General features: G+C 33.4%; 3 protein-coding genes across 5 annotated transcripts; 2 read left to right on the forward strand and 1 right to left on the reverse strand.

The window, feature by feature from the left end:
• Positions 1-721: 721 nt before the first annotated feature.
• On the forward strand, positions 722-4,536 carry LOC114402025 (ubiquinone biosynthesis O-methyltransferase, mitochondrial-like). The gene is made up of 9 exons (XM_028364576.1): positions 722-1,039; positions 1,131-1,220; positions 2,018-2,096; positions 2,476-2,553; positions 2,713-2,761; positions 3,612-3,661; positions 3,820-3,969; positions 4,065-4,145; positions 4,230-4,536. The coding sequence occupies exons 1-9, from the start codon at positions 855-857 to the stop codon at positions 4,341-4,343; spliced, it is 876 nt and encodes a 291-aa protein (XP_028220377.1). The 5' UTR covers positions 722-854; the 3' UTR covers positions 4,344-4,536.
• A 2,333-nt stretch (positions 4,537-6,869) lies between these two features.
• On the forward strand, positions 6,870-12,561 carry LOC114402050 (citrate synthase, glyoxysomal-like). Its single transcript, XM_028364595.1, has 14 exons — positions 6,870-7,244; positions 7,618-7,798; positions 8,006-8,091; positions 8,621-8,725; positions 9,019-9,081; positions 9,291-9,400; positions 9,641-9,760; positions 9,855-9,930; positions 10,060-10,133; positions 10,298-10,418; positions 10,948-11,045; positions 11,154-11,277; positions 11,987-12,160; positions 12,249-12,561. The coding sequence occupies exons 1-13, from the start codon at positions 6,996-6,998 to the stop codon at positions 12,116-12,118; spliced, it is 1,539 nt and encodes a 512-aa protein (XP_028220396.1). The 5' UTR covers positions 6,870-6,995; the 3' UTR covers positions 12,119-12,160; positions 12,249-12,561.
• Positions 12,562-12,808: 247 nt separating this feature from the next.
• On the reverse strand, positions 12,809-23,101 carry LOC114402033 (probable LRR receptor-like serine/threonine-protein kinase At1g07650). Of its 3 annotated transcripts, XM_028364581.1 has the most exons (24): positions 22,768-23,101; positions 22,329-22,503; positions 20,537-20,608; positions 20,359-20,427; positions 20,179-20,250; positions 19,837-19,908; positions 19,644-19,715; positions 19,305-19,376; positions 19,148-19,219; positions 18,985-19,059; positions 18,830-18,901; positions 18,447-18,518; positions 18,299-18,364; positions 17,823-17,888; positions 17,705-17,743; positions 17,556-17,614; positions 16,521-16,903; positions 16,199-16,394; positions 15,838-15,984; positions 15,373-15,491; positions 14,866-15,076; positions 14,529-14,766; positions 13,787-13,937; positions 12,809-13,482 (listed from the first exon to the last, which is right to left on the reverse strand). In XM_028364581.1, exons 1-24 carry the CDS (start codon positions 22,886-22,888, stop codon positions 13,096-13,098), a joined length of 3,078 nt encoding a protein of 1,025 aa, XP_028220382.1. In that variant the 5' UTR covers positions 22,889-23,101; the 3' UTR covers positions 12,809-13,095. The 3 variants fall into 3 exon arrangements, with proteins under 3 accessions (XP_028220382.1, XP_028220386.1, XP_028220390.1); XM_028364585.1 differs by lacking the exons at positions 22,329-22,503; positions 22,768-23,101 and adding an exon at positions 21,385-21,405; XM_028364589.1 differs by lacking the exons at positions 20,179-20,250; positions 20,359-20,427; positions 20,537-20,608; positions 22,329-22,503; positions 22,768-23,101 and having other exon boundaries at positions 19,644-19,747.
• Positions 23,102-23,801: the final 700 nt, after the last annotated feature.

Raw genomic sequence — 23,801 nt, forward strand, 5'->3', positions numbered from 1 at the left:
TTGATGCTCATAAAACATATAGTTAGACACTATTTTAATTGTCATCTACTATTGTTTTGTTCAAAACATAATATGATTAGTTAAATACCTATTTTAATGCAAATTTGAATTCCCTGATGCCACATTTTTTGCTTGGTAGTGGACAATTCTTTTAAGGAAAATATTCTAGCACTAAGGGACTAGTAGTAATTCTCTAGGTGGATTTCTACAAGCAGTTTCAATGTCATTGACATCCTCCTCAATAGTATTTTTTTTATTTGGTAAGAAAAAAATCCAATAGTATTGGAAGTGATTTCCTATTATACCATTTTGAGCAACAAAAAAAAAATACCTATTTTAAATTTTTGAATTTATCGGCTATGCTTTGTCATTATAATAGTTTTTTATAATATCAATCGATTAAAAATCATGTTTGATGTGATTTTTACACTAGTAATATACATGAATTATTCTAATTTTACAAAAAATATTTTGTATAATTTTTTTAAAAAAATTGAGATACCATCACAACCTTTTCACTATTTTGAGTCGTTTTGAATTAATTTTAAATTTTAGACCTAATTACACTTCAAACTCTCTACCTCTTCACAAAATTATATTATGCAATTATGGAATCCAAATCCCTTTCTCCAAACTTAACTTGTATTACCAATCAAAATATCAATTAAACCATAATTTAAACCAATTTTAAAATAAGATTCTCAATATTTTTAAATATTAATGAAAATCAGCCCGTTTTTCACGGTCGGATCAAAACAGGAGCTCCGAGAGGTTCAAGCCATGGGGATCTACCTAGCTGAAGGGTTCAGCAGTTAAGGAAAAGAGACGAAGATTTTGAGCTCGGAACCATTGCGATGGCCATGGCTTCCAACCATCTTCGAAACCTCAATCGCATCTCCATCCACCATTTTCAGGCTCTCCTCAACGATACTACCAGGTTCTTCTCCGACGCTGCTTCTTCATTGCCTCAACCGCAACCTCCCTCATCATCCTTGAAGCACAATGAGCTCGCCAAGTTCGCCGCCATCGCCGATACCTGGTGAGCTTTCGAATCTGTTGAATGAATTTGTTGTTATAGACACAAGAAAATGGATGACATGTATTTGCCCTTTCCTTGTTGATGTCAATAGGTGGGATTCTGAAGGCCCCTTTAAACCATTGCATGTGATGAATCCTACGAGACTTGCTTTCATCCGTTCTGCACTTTGTCGACATTTCAAGTAAGCCCCCTCTTTTGTTTGCTCCTTGTTACCTCTATTTTCTAAAATTATCGCGGATCCTTTGAAATTGAACGCAAATCCGCCGTGCCGGACACTCTTCGATCACCCTCTTGCCGCCGCCGACCTCCTTCTTTTTCATTTGAGTGCCGTAACGTTCCAATAGTAGCGGCGTGAGCTAACTGCATAACAGAGAACTTGGGTAGATGGGTCGGGTCTTAGGGTTTTAGCCTCTCAGGGTGTATTTTTTTATCTTTTCTAATCTTTTGGGCCTTGGGCCTCAAGTCCACCGTTTCTGTTTCATATTTTTAAGTGTGGCTTTTTAACTTTCTGATCTGTTACGCGGTAAAAAAATTTGTGTACTGTTAATATATATATATATATTACAAATTTTCAGAATAGGTAAAAAAAACAAAAAAAAAAATAATATTAAAATAGCTGTCATCCTGCTATCCGTTATCCAGCTAGGCTCTGCTCCACGATGATGGGATTGACAACTATGGTGTTTATTCTTGAAACTACTTTGGTAGAATGTGCAATGCTTTGTGCTATGTTATAATTTCACATGGTAGAAATCTTGTTCAATACCCCTTGAATTAAATATAATCATATAAGGATGTGTAAGAAGATGACTCTAATGAAGTATTTGTTAGTAAGAAAGTGTTTACTGAATTATTTTTGTGAGACAATCCACATGAAGAAGAAGAAAAACAAAAGGAAAAAAGTTATTGCTGTTATAATAGGTTTTTTTGTCTTTTTAGGGTTCTATTAGGATAATAATTAGATTTCCCTTGTCCCAGGAAGGACCCTTACAATGCTAAACCCCTTGAAGGACTTAAAATTATTGATGTAGGATGTGGAGGTGGAATTCTTTCCGAGGTATATCTTTTCTCCTTTTTCTTGTGATGTTGGGAAAAACCTTTTCCTTTTTATCTTCTGTCCTATGATAAATCTAAATTTGGTTTAATCAGTTCAGAGATGACTATATTTGTTGACCAGAAATGTGGAAATCTAATTTTTTTGACTATATTACTTGTTATCGTAATCCTCATGGGAATCTGTAGCATTATGATCGATTCGGAGGTGACTAAATTTGTTAGGTGGAATTGTGGAAATCTGAATTCTTTCTTTGGTGCATATTGTCCTCCCTCTCACTTATAGAGTATTAAGATTGTTTTTTTGTTTTTTATTTCAAATTTGTGCTCTTTTTTGTTGTTATTTTATAATTTACAGCCGTGCTTCTAATTTTGTTCTTCAGCCACTAGCTCGATTGGGAGCTACTGTGACGGGTGTTGATGCTGTAGAGAAGAATATCAAGATTGCTCAACTTCATGCTGTATGCTTATTATATATTTTGAATATTTGAGATTTGTCAGTATTGTCCTACAATAAATTGATCAGATTACTGTATTCTGTATATTGGAGGAAGCAGTTGCCAACTTAGTAAATTAAATCTACCCTATTTGCTAGACAACTTATTATTTCCTGTCAACAGGGTTTGGATCCAGCAACTTCATCTATTGAGTTTTGTTGCACAACAGCTGGTACACATATATACAAATCTTGAAGCATTCTTGTACACATCTGTTTTACATCCATCCATGACGTGCATGCTTTAAGTCTGTTAAACATTTGGACACTATTCTACTGCTGAAATGCCCTACTTTTCCTTGTGAATGCTCATACAGTTTAGTACACACTCTTGACAAGAAGCACAAGTCTGACTGGCATAATTTCCTTTTATCTAATTTTTTGAGTGGTCTTTCCATGGATTTAGACCTTTGCTGGATAGTTTAGAGTTTCAAAAGTTGAGGTTATGATTCATTAGCATAAAAAAACTCAAATAGTAGTATTCACTTCCTATTGGCTTTTGTGATTGGGCTTCTCATTTCTTCTTATTCTTGCAGCTTGCAGTTAATAACCATTTTGGGTTATTTATCTTAACTTAGAATGCATGTTTGGCTGTAGAAAAATCATTTCTTTTTTGCTTTTGATCTTATTTCTTCCCACGAGGGTCTTACATTAAAGTAAGATTTTACTCTATCCTTTAATGTTCTCAGTTCTCACTAAACAAGCTGTTATATTTGAACATAATAAACCGCTCAAGTGTGAGAATGAGTTTTGAACTAAAAGAGTTGTTACTTGTTACATACTTATTACTTCGTCCTCTCTGTAGCTCAGCAGCTGTAAGAATTCTAGTTTTCATTGGCGATATCCATCCAATTTCTTTACTGGCAATTAGGTAGCATGTCTGTAAAAAAATGAACGCTCTTGGTACATCAGTATATGCATGAAGTAAAAGTAGCTTGCATTCATCTAGTTTGTTTAGAATTGTCCTGTGTTTTTGGGTATTATGCACTCTCCAACTCAAACAATTTTAAATTGACTGATCAGAGAAGCTAGTTGAAGAAGGAAGAACATTCGACGCAGTTATGGCCTTGGAGGTACTTTCTCTTTCGTGCCCCCTTACCTCTCTCTGATTGGGTGCTTGCAGATTGGAGTGCATAAATGGGTGTTGAGACAGAAAAAAGATATGACGTAAAATATTTGATAGTAGTACAATGCCCAATGGAGTTGAAGGATACATCTTGTTGTCTTGCAGGTGATTGAGCACGTAGCAGATCCTGCAGAGTTCTGCAAATCTCTGTCTGCACTAACAGTCCCAGAAGGAGCCACTGTGATATCCACGATCAATCGATCCATGAGAGCCTACGCAACTGCCATTGTTGCTGCAGAATACATTCTCCGCTGGGTATCCATACAACACTTATCTTTTTCATCCTACATCCTTTGCTATTTCTATTTCAATCTGAGATAATATATCGTATCATATATTGAACTCCGCAGCTTCCGAGAGGCACACATCAATGGTCCAGTTTTCTGACTCCAGAGGAACTCGTCCTGATCCTCCAACGCGCCGGTATCAATGTAGGCGAAATGCATTCATAATTCATAAATGATAAACAATTTCATTTGCTAGATACTTAATAATGGCATTCACATGACTCACAGGTGGAGGAGATGGCTGGATTTGTGTATAACCCAGTGACAGGACGGTGGTCTTTATCAGACGATATCAGCGTAAATTTCATCGCGTTCGGTACCAAATCAAACAACACGGAATAAAATACATAGATAAGATACGTGTTATTGTCATTACTATGTTGAATGCTAATAAAACAATAAGGGTTAAGTGCGGTGGAATCAGGGAGAGGATGGGCTTGGGACGCCCTTCATACTTTATCTGCTTACTTACTAGTAATTGGAGAAATACTCAAAACACATTCATTTAAATACGCTCTAATTATGTTTCATAAAACTTGATAAAATTAAATGTTTAAATAGTTGAAAAATATAAAATAATTGGAGAATAATCAAATCATGATTTATTTTTAAAAAATAAGCAGAATATTTGTTAAATATATTTGGATAAAAAAGAAAAATATATATAAGTTAGTTACTAAAAAACGTTAAAAGTTATTAAAAAAATTTATTTATCGAATAATTAAATGAATTTTTTAGCTATTAAAAAAATTATAAGCTAACAAATGTCTTGTCGAATATAGTCTCTATCTCATTGGCTGAAATTGATTAAAAATGATAATATTAGTTGAGTCTCATATCATATTTAATAATCCTTCTAATTTTATAATTTTTTAATAAATTTTAACCAATTAGAAAGTGTTTGAAAGAGTGTGCTAAAGAATATGTTATTAACATTCTTTTTACTTATTTGTATTTTTTAAAATGACTCAATTTAATTCTTAAATTTTCAAAAGCATCAATAAGATCTTCTAATTTTTAAATTTTTTTCAATCAAGTCATTTTTGTCTTAGGGTCCGTTTTGTGAAATTAGTTAACTTAATTGAGAGCTCAAGCTGGTCAGCGAAAAATGAAGTTATATATTTTTTAAGATAAAAAAATGTTTTTCAGATCATTAAATCTAAGACAAATAAATATAAGACTAACTATTCTTTAATAAAGACTAATTACAAGCTATAAATTAGTTTATCCAATACTTTTACTTTTGTTAAACAAAGTTACAAGTTATGGCGAATTCTAGAGTGAATCACCTATAAAAGTGGTTCATTTTGAACCACAATTACCAACTGTCGGATTGATCTGTGATGTATATTTTACCATAGATCCTCTCCATCATAACATTCATCTTCCCCTTCCAATTCCTTTCCCACAACCTTCAACCACTGTTCACCAGTGCCAATGGCTATTTCTGGCCCAGATTATTTTCTCCTTTCCTCTGCCACAACAACCAAAGATGCAACAACGTCACCATCTTAAATTTGTTTATTTAATCCAGCAATAAGACACTTTCAAAGGAGGCAAAAGAACATCAACATCACCCATTCTCCATAACTCTAGTAAAATCCAATTCAATGCTTCTCACAAAGCAATTAACAAATCTTCACACTAATTAAATTCCAAATTCATTCACAATCAAATGTTTTTTTTTCTTTCTTATTTTCAATTTAACTCACAAATCCAATTCCTGCTGTAACGAAGAAATTGTGAAAAAAGTTATAAGATTCTCTACAAACCCATCCAATCCCCTTTTCTCTAACTACACCACCGCACCCCAGTTCGTGTTCCACTCCACGTTTCCAAAACCTCTTTTCACAATATATATATATATATATATATATATATGATTCACTTTTTGTTATGACTTCAAAATAAAAGTTAATCTGGAGGTAGAGAAAAGATCGATTGTGAAAGGGGAAATGAGAAAAAAAAAATGATGAAACCACATGAAGTAGAGAAAGATATTGGTGAAGGATTGAAGTTTATGAAATGTCATCAATTTTCAGTGGGAAGTCAGGAAGAGATTTGTGGGAGCTATTATCTGATGTAAAATATGTAAATTTGAGAGATTAATCTAACGACTCAGAATTATAATCCTTTTGGATCATTTAAAATATTGAATGAAAACGAGGTTCCTATGCATACTCTTCTTTGTACATAGTTATGTATTTATTCAGTATATAAAAATGTCAAATTAATATTTTTACCTATTTAATTAGTTATCTAATCAAAGAATTTTTTTTATTCAATGTTTAATTTAACAATAATATTATAAATCACCAATAAAAAATAATCTCATAAAAGAAATCTAAAAATTAAAAATATCACCTTATAGAAATTTATTAAGAGTTTAATTCCCACAATTTTAATTTACATTTTCACTTTGGATATAACTTTTAAATAATTATCAATCTTTTCATTTGCAATAATTTATGTATTCACACTATAATATTACTATATTTTAATTAAGTTATTTATTTATTTAAATTTAATTAATATATACTCATATTTTATACTTTCAACCAACGTGTGAGTATTGTAAAAGTATTATGTTCTGATGAAAAAATATATTTAATACTCATTTAATTAATATTATAATAATAATATCAGCACTATGTTAGTTTAAGTAGAATGTTTAGATATCTTAAATAAAAAGTAGAGTGTTTAGACTTTAGATCCCTTAAATAAATTCTTAAGAGTTACATAAATACTCCACACTTATTACATACTGATACTGTAATATAAAAAAAAAATAATAATAAGTTAAGTTTGTTGAATTTTGTAATATTTTCCTCGAAAGTCGAAACTCGTAGACGAGATTATCCGTTATTATTAGTTAAGAGCGTATACGTCTCTTTTAGCTTCAGAATTCTTCATCCAACTCCAAACTCCAAATCCTCCGTTTTTCTCTCTGAATTCTGGATTCCAATAGTTGTTGTGTTCTGAAGAGAGAACAACATGTCAAGCAATTCAGATGCAGCAGCAGCGACGGTGCATGCTCATGGCCGTTTGGCCATGCTCGCCGCTCACCTCCTCCCCTCTCAACTCACTCATCACGGCGCCCTCCACCCTCTCCATCTCTCCTCCCAGTTGCCGCCGCCGCCCAACCTCGCCGGCACTTTGACCGTCGTCGACGAAAGGACCGGCAAGAAGTACCAGCTTCATGTCTCCAAAGAAGGCACTGTCAAAGCTTCTGAATTCAAGAAGGTAACTCAATCCTCATCCCTGAAAATTTTCAATTTTGATCTTTGTTTTCCAAGGAATTTCCAATTTTGAAAGCTGGGTATCCACCCGTTCTGCTCCTTTCACCTTTGTTTAATTTTTTGCAAAATGGTTTTCTTTCTATTCCTAGTTGCATGGTGAAATCATAGATGGGTTGGTTTGTGATTATAGTATGATTGTGTTGAGCTTATTTAACATTGAGTTTAGTTTTTATGCATGGTCAGCGTAAATTTACATTTTACACTGAAACTTAACATACAAGTAGTCTGTGATTGAATGACAGTAGTATATACACTATTTAATCTTTACTAATTTAGTTATTATTGTGTTGTGGGGTTTTCTGATTTTGGATTTGCAGATATTGACAGGGAAGAATGACAAGGGACTCAAGCTTTATGATCCTGGCTATTTGAACACGGCTCCTGTTCGATCAACAATTAGTTATATTGATGGAGATGAGGGGATTCTTAGATATAGAGGTTACCCTATTGAGGAGTTGGCAGATAAAAGCACTTTCACGGAAGTGTCCTATCTCATAAGTGAGTGTTTGTTTCACTGAAAATGTGTGTCTGAATAGATAAAAGTAAAATATTTTGACTGATGATTCACTTAAACAGAGATTTTATGTCATTGGAGACACTTGAATTTTGGGCTTAGCTCTGCTTCTTGTTAACTATGTGCTTCGATATGTATGTAGCACGAATTCTTCTGAATTTATTAACTTGCATCTTTTTTCTGTTTTCAAGTGTATGGAAGTTTGCCTTCTGAAAGTCAGTTAGCAGAATGGGAGTTTGCTATATCTCAGCATTCGGCTGTTCCACAAGGAGTTTTGGTGACATTTTATGCTTTATCTAAAATAACTCTTATTATGGATTTATGGTCCCCAAATCCCATCTGCTAAGTGATTACTTTTTTTGTTTTTTGTTTCAGTCAGTGACAGCTTTTAGATTTGTAAAATGTAAACAACTTCCACTGATTATTTTACTTCTTGAAATTTAGTATGCCAGTGGTATTTTATTTTGTTAAAGAAATCTAATAGCTCTTTAATAGTAGCGTTAATATTTTCTAAATGAGTTTTCTAGAAGCATCTTTATTTATGAAGTATATGATATTTTTTTCTCTATTTCCCTTTATTTTGGTTGAAGTAGAATTATAGCTTGTTGAAGACCACTTGTTAATTTTCCAGACTGATTTGGGTTCTAATGGGCAGTCTTTTGAATTTCTTTTGCAACCACATACAGGGTTCTCTTGAAGTGATCATATAAAATAAAATAGAGAGATTATGTTATTTGTTTCTTACAATCAAGTACGGGATTGTTAATCTAACTGAGTAGTGGTATCATCTTACATTTATTTTGCAGGATATGATACAATCTATGCCCCATGATGCACATCCCATGGGTGTGCTTGTTAATGCCATGAGTGCTCTTTCTGTTTTTCATCCTGATGCAAATCCCGCTCTCAGAGTAAGTAAAAAAAACTGCTGTCAAGTTACTCACTTTTTGTTAATAAGTTGAATTTCAATACAAATTAAAATGTGTCGGTACATTGTCTATGCTTCGAGTCCAAAGGACTCTGGAGCGAATGAGGGGGCATATTAGAGATTAGAGATATAAAAACAGTAATCTTGGGATTCCTTTTGGATACTACTTTTTCCTATGGGTTACTTGTTGGGAGTGGTACTATTTCTCTTATTAGGATTCAACATTGTTTACCTGTGATCCTTTTTCATTTAATTTTTTAATTATAATTAATGCAGGGTCTTGATATTTATGACTCAAAGCAAATAAGAGACAAACAGATAACACGGGTTATTGGAAAGGCAGGGTTATTTGGTTCTTTCTTCTCCTTTCACTGTTCTATCTCTGAAACATGCAGATTGTTTAGTTATTTGAATGATTCTAGCCCTGGTTTTACTGATTGTATCTTGTGGGATTTTGTTCACTATCCTCACAACCCTATGCTTATTTGTTATGTATTCTACTGCTTTATTGCAATATCATATTTTCATCCCTTTTTTATTTACTGCAGATAACAACAATTGCTGCTGCAGTTTATCTTAGAATGGCAGGAAGGCCACCCGTGCTTCCATCCAACCTCCTTTCTTACACAGAGAACTTCCTATACATGCTAGATTCTTTGTATGTATGGTATTTTGTGTTGGATCGAAAATTTGGAATAAGACAACCTTGCTTTTTTATATTTAACTTTTCTTTATAGATTAATAGTAGTTTGAATCTTGTCCTCATATATAACAAATCCGTTTTGTTTTCACTTTTTAAAAAGAGCTATAATTCAATCTTAGAGGATAGAATGGTAGCCACACTAGCATTTTTTTGGAGTTTTAGCACAAATAAAATCTCCACTGTGCATACTTTCAGTGGCAATCGGTCATATAAACCCAATCCTCAGCTAACTCGTGCGCTGGACATTATCTTCATCCTGCATGCAGAACATGAAATGAATTGTTCTACATCTGCTGTTCGACACCTTGCATCAAGGTAGACATCTTATTGCAATACTACTCAATTAAGCAATATAAAGCAAATACAAAACAGTCTCATATTGCTTAACTATACCTTATTCTTATTTCAGTGGCGTTGATGTATACACTGCTATTGCCGGGGCTGTTGGAGCTCTTTATGGACCACTTCATGGTGGAGCTAATGAGGTAGCTATAAGTAATTAATGAAGCTGTTATGATATTTTATGCATTGCTTGGTTGAATATAATGGGTAAACTCAAACACCATATTGTTATTTAATATGGGAGCATGTTAATGTGACCTTCAATTCTGCAGGCTGTCCTCAAAATGCTGAGTGAAATTGGAACTGTTCAGAACATTCCAGAGTTCATTGAAGGTGTCAAAGCCAGGTGGCTTTTACAGTATTAATTTCTTCTGTTATCTAGTTTTACTCTTTCCTTAGTTGTTAGCTTATTGCTTATACCCTGAAAGGATAGCACGATACCTGCTCTTTGCAGCAAGCAGAGAAAATGATAGTTTTAGTTGATATTTTTGTCCTGCATTTTTCCTCTAGGAAACGAAAGCTCTCTGGTTTTGGACACCGAGTGTACAAAAACTATGATCCCAGGGCAAAGGTCTTAAGAAAACTGGCAGAGGAAGTGTTTTCCATTGTTGGCCGGGATCCTCTTATTGAGGTGTTTATCCATTTTGTATTTCCGGTGTCTCTTGTCTGTTATATGTTTCTTAATTTTGGTATGCTGGTCATGAGGCCTATGATCAGGGGTGTGAATACAGAGAAAAACTACTACATTTAAAAAATTTCTACCTATTTTCTATTTAAATGTATTTTTAATTTTGATTACAGAATAGTATGCATAGTGTGTATATTGTATATGTTTGTGCATATAGTATTTACCTAAACATGTCCACACACATTTAAATGTTTGCGCATACAGGTTTGGCACCTATTGTGTCTACATGCATAATCATTAGATGTCTTGTTTGGTTTGGGGAATAAAATAGCGGATCAAGTCAAATGAAGATCTTTAGACATTAAAAATCTCTAGCAACACCTTTCATTTTCAAATTAAGTATTACTAGGGTTTCTGGCACTATTTTTCCCTGACCAGAACAGCACCTTTGTAATTTAATGTAGATTGGACAGTATATTTAGATTGGACTTTAAAAGTTCTAACTTCTGTATGCAATTATTTGATCGTTTAGGTGGCCGTTTCCTTGGAGAAGATTGCACTATCTGATGAATATTTCATCAAGAGGAAGCTATATCCAAATGTTGACTTCTACTCTGGATTAATTTATAGGTAATCCATTATTACACCTAGTTATTCTAACCATGGAGGATAAAATATGCCCCCTCTCCCCCCCAAGAATACCATACAAGGTTTGAACAAATAGTTTTATGCAACCAGGGCCATGGGATTTCCACCAGAGTATTTCACTGTTTTATTTGCTATTCCTCGAATGGCTGGGTACTTGGCTCATTGGAGAGAGTCCTTGGATGATCCTGATACAAAGATTTTGAGACCTCAACAGGTTACTTTCTTTCTTTAAATTATTTTTCTGGTTATGATTTTCTTGCATATTAAAATCTATCATGCTTATTGTATCGTGCTAATGTAGCTGTACTAGTTGTGTATCACTTGTTTTACTGGAAAATGGTTTTCTAGTTGTATCATGGCTTCATTATATTTCTCAACAGTGGTACCAGGCAATATTTACGTAATACATTAGAACTGTATGGTAAACCTTTAGAGCCACCTATAACTACCACACTATTCAATTCTACCTGAAGATATACAACATATGATAAGAAACTTGGGAGAACCACATGATAAAAACTAGCCGTTGTAGTTGGAGACTTATAAACCCTATACCAGAATCCCATACTTCCAATGTGGGATTCAAGTCCCCTGTCTTGCAATTGGATCCAAACATCTCATCACACTTTTCCAGGTGAACACTCCAATGCCGGCATCACGATCTCCACTGCTCATTTGCAGCTGAGAACAAGGTGAAACACTCTGATAACAATCGATAAGAAGTTTGAGAGAACCACACCACAAAAGTTAGCCATTGAAATTGGAGAGTAGAAGGCCTAATAAATCCTACACTAGAACTAGAACCCCATACTTCCAATGTAGGACTTAAGACCCAATACCTTGCAATTGGATCCTAACAACATGTGATGCTTTTCTTATTGCAATCTCTTGCCTAGTTTCATCATATATATTTTATGCTTCAGGTTTACGTTGGGGAATGGTTACGACATTATACACAAGTCAATGTAAGAACTACATCAAGTGATGCTGACAAGCTTGGTGAGGTGGCCATATCAAACGCCTCAAAGCGGCGGCTTGCCGGATCCGGGGTATAGCTTACAGGCTCAATTTAGTTATATGATCAAGATGACCAAAAGGTGATATATAATTCTCACGAATTAAAGGGAGAAAATAATTCTTTGTTGATGGCTTTTTATAACCCAAAGTTAACTTTGCTATGATCAGGATGATATGTCTCTGCATAAATAATGCTACTGGTGTCACATCCATCACCTACCAGAAGAACGATGCTGGTTGAGCCATTATGTGCATGTCACGTTTCAGTACTTCTATTTTAAATTATTTGTTAATTGTTACACGGAAATAGTAAATAGAAAAGCTTACATATCTCATGGGAGCAGTAACATGTACAATTGATTAGCAAAACGTTTGTATTCAAGAAATAAACAGAGTTTTCTGTGTATCAGTACAAATTCTTTCCTCCCCCTCCCCCCATAGTTTCGTGCACTAATAAAAAAAATCTGCTGAAATTTAATTACCTTTTTTCCCCCCTCAATATTTCATTTGGACTACGGCAGCTAATGCATAAGTGTTGCACAAATAATCTACTTTTTTTAATTTTAAAAACATTTAAACAATGTCAAAAGAAATGTTAGTAATACACTTGTTAACATACTTTATCAGTTTATTGAACACTCTTTATTGTTAATTAATATTTATTAAAAACCACGAAATTTTGTAGGTCTTGCACCTTGTTTAATGACATCCACACATGATTTTGTAGCTTTTGATAAATTTAAGCAATAGATAATGTATTAGAGACTGTAATGTTAGCAATCTCACATGTCAACGTAAATTGTAACTAACCCTAAATTAAGGCACCCCAGTGTGATGGGAATAGGTACATAACCATAGCTTCAAATGATGGCACCCCAAATTTTGGGCGAACGAGAGCAACAAGATAAAACTCTTTAGTATTTACATGGTTATTAATTTTAATTTTTTTCTCTCTCTTTTCTTTCATTGAATACACCACGAGTTTTGTATTAAATGTGGCATTAAGAAACTAATTTCACTTGTCTGATCCATCTGAATTAACGGTTACGGGAAGATAGCTCTTATCTGTTTCAACATGTGAGCCAGAGAAATCAGTATCAATACTAGGTATTGACATGCTATGTGTTCCGCTTGGATTCTGCCAGAAGTGACTTCTTATACTCTTATGTTTGGAACTTGAACTGATAGCTGAATATCCCGGATCAGAAAGTAGATCTTGAATATCAGTCCAACCTTCAAGCATGCTCACAACTTGGGACATTGTTGGTCTAAGTGTAGGAGATGCATTAGTACATAAGAGAGCCACATTTAGCACCACCATGGCCTCCTCAGTTGAATACTCTGAACCCAAATTTGGATCAACCAACTCTAGAAGACTTCCTCTCTCTTGCAAAACATATGCCTGAAAGAAACTCAAATTTCAGACCAAATTGATACTAAAACTCTAAAAAAGAATTGCAATATATGTGTGTGTGTGTGTGAACAATTCTAGACCAAATAACTATATGTTAAGATTACAAGTGATTTTATGATTACATGATCACTGAAAAAAGTCACATGACTTTGTGATTTAATCTTTCCAAAACCCTTATCACTTGATATGACCGTATATGTATAGTAAAACCAATAATCCATAGGTCTTGGTAACTTAGTATCTTTTGTTTGTTTGAGCCGTTATATTACGCATTAAGATAAATTCTAATTACCCAATCAAGAAGGTAAAAAAAATCCTCGTTTGGCCTGAAATTTGTATTGCTCTTTCCACTGACAGTTTCCAATGCAACCACCCCAAAGCTATAAACATCTGCTTTGTCAGTTAGATAGCCACGCATTGCATACTCAGGAGCCATATAACCACTACAAAATGAAAAAAAAAAAAAAAAGCATTTAGCATTGTTGAAATAATGGATTTGACTAAGAGTATACTTTACAGAATAAAGTACATCAATAATCATGGGTTAAATATTTAATGCTTGAAATTATAACTAACTTCAGAGAATGATACACATGCATTTGATTTTTACCATAATCTCCACTATTGATTAAAAGTGGGTATTTTTCAAGTGCACACTTTATCCTTTAAAGTGTATTTGCTCCAAACATCTCATCAGATAATATATGTTACATAAACTATTCAAGGGCATCCACTGCTTAAGATTTTAGGAAAATGATCCTTGAATGAAATGTTCTTGCTGCTTCTGTGTCTCTAAATCTAATTATGATTTTGGCACATGATTGAGGAGACATGTCTTGTTCCTATTTCCATGCCCAAAAAGACGTTTTGCAAGAAGGGGTGTGTTAGAGATATAGGTCCTTGGCAACATAGACTTTACTCTTGTTTTTTCATGACAAAACCAGTGGTGAATCTTTCCTCCAAACTATTATCAAGATTGCAATGCTATGTTTTGATATGAAAACAAGAGAAATAGTAGCAAAATATGAACTTACATTGTTCCTGCAACTCGAGTGCTAATATGGGTTTTGTCATCTTCAATTAGTTTTGCCAAGCCAAAATCTGAGACTTTAGCATTAAAATCCTTGTCCAACAATACATTACTTGCCTTTATATCCCTATGTATGATTTTTATTCTGGACTCTTCATGAAGATAAGCCAAAGCTTTAGCTATACCAAGACAAATTTTCTTCCTTGTTGGCCAGTCTAGTTTTGTTTTGTTTGGATCCCTCCCTGTATGTGATTGGGAGAAGGACAATCAGTTAGTTGATTATATCAAATATTTGATTCAAATGGCAAGTATGGCTAAAGTTTATTCATCATGAAGCTTACCAAAAAGAATGCGAGATAGACAATTATTTTCCATGTACTCATATATCAGTATTAGCTGGTTGCCCTCCACACAACATCCATAAAGCTTAACAAGATTGGGATGTTGAAGTCCAGATATCAGTCCCATCTCATTCACAAACTCACGATTTCCCTGTTTAGATTTTGAAGAAAGCTGCTTTACTGCTATTATTGTACCATCTGATAATAGGCCCTGCATCATGAACAAGGTGTATTTTTTTTTTCTTGCATTACAATTACACAGGTACACATATCAAACTACTGAAGTGTTGATTGGTCTAACAAATCTCCATTACACTTTAACCATCATGCACGTGGATAATTTTTCTCTTTCATTACCCACGAAGGTTATATATGCTTGCTAATGAGTACAAAATGCATTACAGAGATTATCAATTAAATTATAAGTGTGTCTTCTATTTCAAATCAAGTAACAAATAAATTAACCATAAGATGGAATAGGTAACCAAGAATGGAAGATCAAAATACCTTAAAAACACAACCAAAGCCACCTTCACCAATTTTATTCTCTGCATCAAAGTTTTTCGTTGCTGCTTTGATTTGTCTTAGTGTAAATAATCCCGTCTGCAGATCTATGCCCCTGAGCTCTGAAAAAAAAATCGAAATTTGGATTCAACAACAAAGTTTATAACTTTCTCTACAATATCTTCCACATAGTTCATTTCATTTCTATCTAGCATATAAATATATATGGTGAGCAGGTATACTCTCCTATGTTCTCTTAAAGCCTTCTCTTTCTGAAAAATCTTATATAAAAGTAAATTATTGCGCTTCAGTTTTATTACATTTGAATAAAATTTGTAGAAATATTTATTTAATACAAATTGTTGAAGAATCTCAGGCAAATACTGATGGATATAGAAAAGATGTTGTGCTGGAAACAAATGGAAATTTTTATTCTAACTAAAAGAACCTTAGTGGCATATTCCATACCTTTATACACTGGATCTTTGCCTCCTAACCATCCCATCCTCCTCATGAGAACCAGTACCAGAAGAACAACCACTAAAACACCAGCTACTATGCCGATGGCCAGCATGAAATAAGTTCTTTTGCCATCCCCTGATGGAGGTTTAAAATCTGTGCAAGGGAAAAGTATTATTTACTTTTAGCTTTTGCATAAATGAAGAACAGAACTGGATCGGATAAATGGAAATCTAGTGGAGGTCTTGTAGACTGTAGAGGTAGACATAAATGGTAATCTTTCCCTTTTCCTACATTTTTTAAAATTCATAATGCAGTCTTATTAAGTCAGATAAAGCACTAACACTAATATGCAGGATACGTGACTTACTAGGGTTAACTGAAATAGCAGATATAAGAGGTCCATAAACTCCTCTTGTGGGTATGCCAGTGGTTCCTTTTCCAGCCCAGTAGAAGTGAATCTCCAAGGTGTGTTGGGTGACACTAGCATTCAATGTCTTCACAATTGGCTTGCCAGTACCACCAGCTTCTCTTTGGATATCAAAGTCTTTCAGCACTAAATTCCCCTTAATTTAAGGACACAATAATATTTTCCATCTTCAGTAAAAAATATTCCATCTACATCAATGCACAACTCAGTGCAAATGAATTATTTAGCATCATTTGAAAATTAGCCAAGTACTAATTGTTACCTGGATATAGACGTCAAATACTCGCCTTCCAAGACTGTAAAGTGACCTATCATTGATGAAAATAATCTCAGCAAAGTGAAGCTTAACTGTGTAATTTCCATTTATTAGGCAGAGGCCATAGTATGTGAGAGCAAGGGGAGAAACACGCGCTGTTGTATATAGTTGTGAATTGAGTGCAGAGACATTCAGTCTAGAAGTATTGGCCACAACATATGGATCAGAGTCAATATCATTGTCCATGAAGTTTCCAGTGCTACTAAGAGCCCAATCTTGGCCGGTGTAATATAACATTGCAGCACCCTTTTGTTCTCTGTCAGCTTCATAGATTTGACCACTAATATTTGCTTCGTTACCACCACAATTAATGTTCATGGAGTAATGATCTATTGAAAAACAAATTAATGACAAACAGGGTTGAAAAGAAAGAATACTTAGTGTAAAATCTTTCAAATTGTAATGGTCTAATGGTAAAGATAGACAACAGCATAGAAAGGTAAAATTCGCTAAGAACACAATATAATTAGTATTTGAATTATTTAAGATTTTAGTTCAGTTACTTGAATTTATTCAATAAAATGTCATTACAATCATTCAATGGTTGTAATAAAAAAGACTATCAAATTATCTTCCAGTTTTAAGTTTCTTAGAATTAGTCAATCTATTTATTTCAAATAATTAGAAAAGGAGGAAATCAGTCTTAACCCCTTAAGAAAAACAGTTATATTCTTGTTTCTTTCCTAATGGACATTTATCATTCTTACTTTATTTTGTTTTATACGAATTTCTGTACAACTCTGAGCTTAAGATTGTTAGCAAAGAAGTAGGCAGTGAACTTTTGCATAAATAGAATCATAAGCAAAATCATGTTATATGACTATCTTAAAATTTTCTTTTCGGTATGAAATCATGTTGAGTTGAGAGTTTCTCATTAACTTATTTCACTCAATTTCAGGTCACAGAATTTGAGTCAATATTTAAACCAGCCTATCAGATCATAAAAGTAATTTAAAACTTGTAGTATGGTCACATACTTACATTTGTTAACTGAAGATGTGCATGGAAAGTTCCTTTTTAAGCATGAATGAATCTTATTTCTGCAACAGAGAGAGAAATTTAAGGTTATATTCTAGGGCTACTACCAAAAACCAAATTTTACAGAAAACATTCCAAACAAAACAGCTTACTGTGTATTTACAGATGAAGAGTAGCTCTCAACAAGGTTTCTGGAAAAAAAAAATGTTTCAGTGATAACTGATGACTAATTGAGGACAACTTATACTCAAAGCTTAAATAAAACTTTACATGCTCCCGCGTGGACATTCAGTTGGACTTGAGCTGTCCCAGGAGAAGTTGTTGTCAGAGATATCACTGTGCACCAAAATATATTATAAAAGATGTTAATCTCATGTTGCTAAAGGAGTGTTTATTTAATTTTAGTTGTGTATCATATATTATCTTTATGCAGACATCAATAGATTGAAGTTCCTAGAGAGTATAAGCCATTTAACTATATTTTTGTTCATTTTCTAAATGGATTTGTTGAAAAAATTGTTTCATGTTGGAATTTAATATAAGACTTGACTTGTTGCTCAATTCTAAATGCTCTAAAACATATTAATCTACACCGAGAGAGAGAGAGAGAGAGTTTCTTGGTGCCTTATCCACTACACACATGTTTGTGTGTGTATTTCTTGGTGGCTTAGTCACTGTAGCTACTGAAGAAAATATTAGATGAAACACTGAAAATTGAAACATAACAATTCAAGAATTTAACGTACATGTTTTTGTTATTTGCAAGGACCCAGCCAGGTATAATCCCCGATAATTTGTTCCCGGTAAGATACCTGCATTATTTAACACATTTTTTTCGTCAAAATTAAAAATGAGATGTACCAATAACATATTTCATTCAACCAATCCACTTACATGAAGTCTACTTTGTCAAGTTGGGCAAAAGATTCAGGTATCTCTCCACTCAAGCCATTGTAACTCAAATCTCTACAGCAACGAAGATAAAATAAAAGAACTTGTTTTACGTAAGGAAACGGTTAATATATTTTTTATTATAAAAAAATGCATTTTGCCATAATTGACCTACAAAACTTTTTACCTGGAAAAAATTGTATTTCAGATCTAGATAAATTATAGAATATTATTATGAGTGCAGTGTCAACATTATAATTTATATGTAAGGATGGCTTATACAACTTGAATTGATTCTCTGAGATCTTCTCAAGTGGAACATGATCCTCAAAGTAACATATTTTATGTTGTCAAAACTGTTGCAAGTTACTTGTTGAACAACTTACAAGATTTTCAGTTTTTCCATTCTCCCAATATATGCTGGGATTTCTCCTTTAATCATGCATTTTCTCAATACCCTGCATTATGATGTCCAAATAAAATATAAGTCATTTTTATAAAGACTTATAAGAGAAAGAAGCGTTTAAGTCATTGAGCTTACAGTGTCTTCATGGATTTCAAGTTATTTAGTGGTGGGAAAGCTGAGCTTTTACTACCTTTTAGGTCAGCTATCCTCCTAAGTATCAAAGAAAAATAAAACAATCACTTAGCATATTCATCTTCTATGATCAAAACATAAATAAAATAAAGAATTACAAACATACAAATCACTTAATCTTGTCAAGGCAGAAATGCTAGAAGGTATGGGACCCTCAAGAGAGCAACCGTGCATATGCCTGTAACCCCAAAAGAAAAAAAGTTAACATGATAAAGTAGTCTATACAACAAATACAACAAGAAAGAACGAGGTAGGAGACTTACAGCTTTTCGATCAATGTCCAATTACTAATGAAATCGGGAATCTTCCCAAAGAAATTATTGTCACTTATCCTCCTAAAATGTGTTTCCCAAAGGTTAATCAGTATGCAAAGAAATGTCAAAATTCAAATGTAACAACAATAAAAGAACATAAGTGATAAGCAAACTACAGATTCTTTAGTTTTGTAGCTCCTTATATGAATTAATTTAAGAAACCTGCAGTGGCTTGCAGTAACACCTCACTACCTAATATTAAATACAATCAAAGGGCTCATCTTTGTGCATCTTTATCTGTCAGATTGTAACCATGTGCTAGAAGATGTAAACTTAATAAGAACTTACAAATCAATCAACTTGGTTAACTTGGAAAGCGTGGGTGGCAATGCTCCCGTGAATCCATTGGATGACAGAATGCTAAACAAGCATGATTTACTCATGTTAAAACACTACAAAATAATATATTAGGGGGAAAAGTGAAGCAGATATTGAGATTCCAAATTTCCAATAAACACACAAAGAAGATCAAAAGAATTACAGCTTTTCTAAATTGGTCAGCTTCCCAATCTCCGTTGGAATGTGGCCTGAAAATTGATTTCCTTCAATACTCCTGTAACATTCATAAAATATTTAATTTAAACAAAGCTGCAGAAATAAATTGGCAATTATACTAAACCAGCAATCCTGGATCACCTATGCCAAGCTTCCTTTAGGTAAAAGGAAATATGTTGGCAAGAGGCAAAAGCTACCTTTAGATATTCCAAATATACTTTTCACTTTGTTTCTATTTTTCTTTAAAAATACATTCAATTTATCGCTAAGCTAAGTAATTGAGTAAACTAACAATTCATTTGAAAATAAGGAAATGATTTCAACATACAAGTTTCTGAGGGTTGTGATATTGGTGAGAACTTTGGGGAATGGCCCTGACAATTTGTTTCCCATAAAAGAGCTGCATATTCAATTAACAAGAATCTTTAGAGTCACTGATCTCAAGTTGTTTACTTAAAAAGAAGAAAGAAATTGAAGAGACAATGCAGAAAAAACAGAAAGTTCTTACAGCTCAACCAAGCGCATGGTACCCCATTGTGGAGGTATAGCCCCAGTGATGATGTTACGACTAAGATCTCTGTTTGAAAGTGCAAGACAAAGTTACTGGACTTCACCATTCCACAGGGAACATCATGCAGACCAACAAAAAAAGTCATGGCTTCAAAACTGAGATTTGATTATCTTACAATTCTTGGAGATGATGAAGCTTGGAAAAATCTGGTGAGAGACTACCAGACAGATTCTGAGCCTTCAAGGATCTGTTCATTTAGAATATGAAAATAAAAGCAGAAATTCAGAATTTATATGGTGGTTAACATGATTATTCCAAGATATCCAACCAATAAACAAATACAGTACATGAAATGAGAGAAGAAACAATCTTGTGAATCCCTCATGTTATACTACACCATTGTGTACAAAAGTTAGGAAGTGCTCACAAACACAAATCTTTTTTTTTTTTTAACCAAGGTAGAATTTATAATTAATTCAAGAATTTAATTAGACTGTATTGAAAGTATTAACTATTTTACGCTGTAAAGAAATCATGATTGCTATGTATGCCAAAATGTTGAGTTTTGTACTCATTATTTTTAAAATCATATCTAAAGTGTTTTCTAATTACTTTAAAATGTATTAAAATTAAACTCTTAATTTAATTACTTTCTTTTTGTTGAAATCCAAACATGTTTATATGAAATTAAGGTGTCTAACCACAAATTGTATACCCACCTTGCACCCCTCTCAAACCCACTATCCTAATGGAGTTGGGGTTGGACAGGATGCATAAAGTTATATGTTTTAATTTTAATATAAAAAAATTAAACTTACATCCTTTTTTTTTTCTTTCTATCGCATCACTTGTTAAATCTATCATTTTTTATTCTTATCTCTCTCTTAAAACCTAAGGTATGTATACCTCTTTAAATTTTGCCTATTTTAAAAAATTTACACCTCTTGAAATATGAAATGATCATTTTTTGTAAAAACTAATCGTGCTACCTAGGAAAAATAATATATATTTTTGGTCATTAACCTGTCTGTGAGACTAGTGAGCAGTGATCAGTATCCCTTCTGTGGTAACCATCAACAGTTGATCTAGTGTTCAGTAAACCCTTACCCATTCTTTGAACAAAAATTAATCAACATTTCCTATTTAAAAAATCAACAAATTACTTTTTTACTAGACACAGTTTAATGTAACAAAAAAAAATAGTTTGAAGCAAAAACGTAAACGTATAACCCAACAGATGAAAATCATAAGTTTTCAGGAAACATTGACAAGAAAAAAAGATAAAGACAGCACATCACGTTCAAAGTCAACTTACATCGGGTCGGTTGAGTTGTCGATCAAGACCCGTGTCCGACATTTCAAACTTAAGTTTTTTTGTATGTTAATGAGTTCTGGTACTTAAACATAATAAAATCAACATTATACATGATAAGTATATAATTATTTTTGTCATTTACTTATTTTTATTATTATTTCTCTGGTATACATTTATTTTAAAAATATAGTCCACGAAACATTTTCCTCTTCTCATTTACTCCTACGCGTTACTTTGACAAGCCACAACCATAAATATGCATGATTAAGCTTCCGGATATATAGTCAACTTTTTTAAGAAGGCAGTATATTATAAATCTTTGGAAATATTCTAGGTAAAAAGAAAACTAGTAGAAAAACACCCATTACCCTTTTCTTCCTTTTTGCTTCATCAATTAAAAAAGTTATTGGAATCCAGCAAAGAAAACATGAATTTATAACTGGACATTTTTTTTTTCATAAAGAAGAATGTGTAACTGCACGTGAAGGTTTGATGGTAACTTCAGGTTTGATGGTAGTAAAAAAAATTATAGAGGGAGGATTGTCCCTCACTTATATGTTTTATCTTGGTTTTATTTGGGTTTTTTCCAATAGAATCCATAGGGATTGGACCAAAAACTTGATTGAAACAAAAGAGAGAAAGAGAACATTACATGCTTACGACATGGCAAGAAGAATTGTGATCGAAGGAACAATCACATATGACAGAACTCTCAAAGCCTTTCCTAGCATCAGACACATTCCAATTTCCTTTTCCACTGCAAGGATCCACCCCAAAGTCCCAGTCTTTCTTCCCAATCTTGCTCCCTATCTCCTTCAATGCCTTCACTGCACACAATTCAACTTCATCAATAAGAGAAAAACCAAACAACATTCTAATGAATCTTAACACAGATGCATATGCATAGAATTAGAAGCTATGATGAAATGAAACAACCAATCCATGATTGCTTTTGCTGTTCATAGATCCAAACAAAAGAACTGAGTGAGACTATTGACTCTGCCTCACTTTTGCAACTCTATGTTCCAATCCAAAACATGGAAAAGTATGAACTAATCTGATACAACAATGAATGAAGGAATGAGTTTTACCCTCTTGAGTGTTGAGCTTGGGAGTGGCAGCAGAAGCCAATTGTGGGAAGAAAAAAATCAATGAAGTGGAACCAAGGAGGAGTAAAAAGAGCATCTTGGAATAATCTAAGTTAATCTCCATGAAAGTGTTTTCACTTTTCGGAGAGTGGAACTCTTTTTGGTTGTTCAAGCAGGATGAAAATGATAGGGAGTGAGTCAGAGTCTATTATATGCTATGCTATCAGATGAGGATAGACAGTGGGTTGCATAAATGGTGATGTTGGTAGCTACTGTACTCTGGTTGGGAGCATGTGACAAAAAAACTATGCCAAAGCCAATATGAGTATTTATATTATGCATTGCATTTTTTTGTTCTGTAAAGGATCTAGAGTTAATTCTGATCCTTCAAACGCGGGGTTAACAACCATCCTAAAAAAGATCTCTTAATGTAGAAGTAGTTGAATGAATAAATTAAATTGTTTGTGGTTTAGACTTAAATAGTAGTAATTATTTCTGGTGAGTTTCTGCTAATAGTTAACATTTAGTACTAATTTACACCCTGTCCAATTTTATTACTTTAAGGATAAACCAGCTTAATCAATTTTATTACTTTAAGCACAAACCACCTTACACAATTTTATTACTTTAAGCATAAACCAAAAAAACTTGCAAGGAAGAACAGGGTTTGCAAGCCTAGCGCTTGGGAAACGTGCGTTTAAGATGTGAAGGAAAAGTCCAAAGTTGGAAGTGGGAAATGTATTCAAACATTAATTATAGAATTGGAATTGGTTGCGTTGTGGCCATATCGCTTGGCTTCCCAGTGTTAAAAAAGAAGAAAAACTCGAAAATTTAGATTAAGAATATTTAAAACTAAATCAAGTTTCTAGTACTGCTAAATAATCATGAATTAATAGTAGAGAATTAGTCAAATTTTGACTTAAAATTAATTATTTAGTAGTTATTTGTAATTAAAAGTTAGAAAATTAATTAAGTTGAATTTTTTGCCGCAGATATGAAAACTGAAGGTACAACAAGCAAAAAGACACCAGAAATTG

Source organism: Glycine soja, chromosome 2 (genome assembly GCF_004193775.1).
Source record: "Glycine soja cultivar W05 chromosome 2, ASM419377v2, whole genome shotgun sequence".
NCBI classification, from domain to species: domain Eukaryota; kingdom Viridiplantae; phylum Streptophyta; class Magnoliopsida; order Fabales; family Fabaceae; genus Glycine; species Glycine soja.

Bases quoted from the DNA above. Each gene is read 5' to 3' on its own strand.
- LOC114402025 (XM_028364576.1), top strand. From the start codon at position 855: ATGGCCATGGCTTCCAACCATCTTCGAAACCTCAATCGCATCTCCATC. The intron at 2,554-2,712 runs GTATGCTTATTA...TCCTGTCAACAG, and splicing joins AGATTGCTCAACTTCATGCT to GGTTTGGATCCAGCAACTTC. The intron at 2,762-3,611 runs GTACACATATAT...TTGACTGATCAG, and splicing joins GTTTTGTTGCACAACAGCTG to AGAAGCTAGTTGAAGAAGGA.
- LOC114402050 (XM_028364595.1), top strand. From the start codon at position 6,996: ATGTCAAGCAATTCAGATGCAGCAGCAGCGACGGTGCATGCTCATGGC. The intron at 9,931-10,059 runs GTAGCTATAAGT...TCAATTCTGCAG, and splicing joins TTCATGGTGGAGCTAATGAG to GCTGTCCTCAAAATGCTGAG. The intron at 11,046-11,153 runs GTAATCCATTAT...TTATGCAACCAG, and splicing joins TACTCTGGATTAATTTATAG to GGCCATGGGATTTCCACCAG.
- LOC114402033 (XM_028364581.1), bottom strand. From the start codon at position 22,888: ATGGAGATTAACTTAGATTATTCCAAGATGCTCTTTTTACTCCTCCTT. The intron at 18,902-18,984 runs GTAAGCTCAATG...ATCATAATGCAG, and splicing joins TTGAAATCCATGAAGACACT to GGTATTGAGAAAATGCATGA. The intron at 16,395-16,520 runs GTAACAATTAGT...CCTTAAATTAAG, and splicing joins TATTTGACGTCTATATCCAG to GGGAATTTAGTGCTGAAAGA.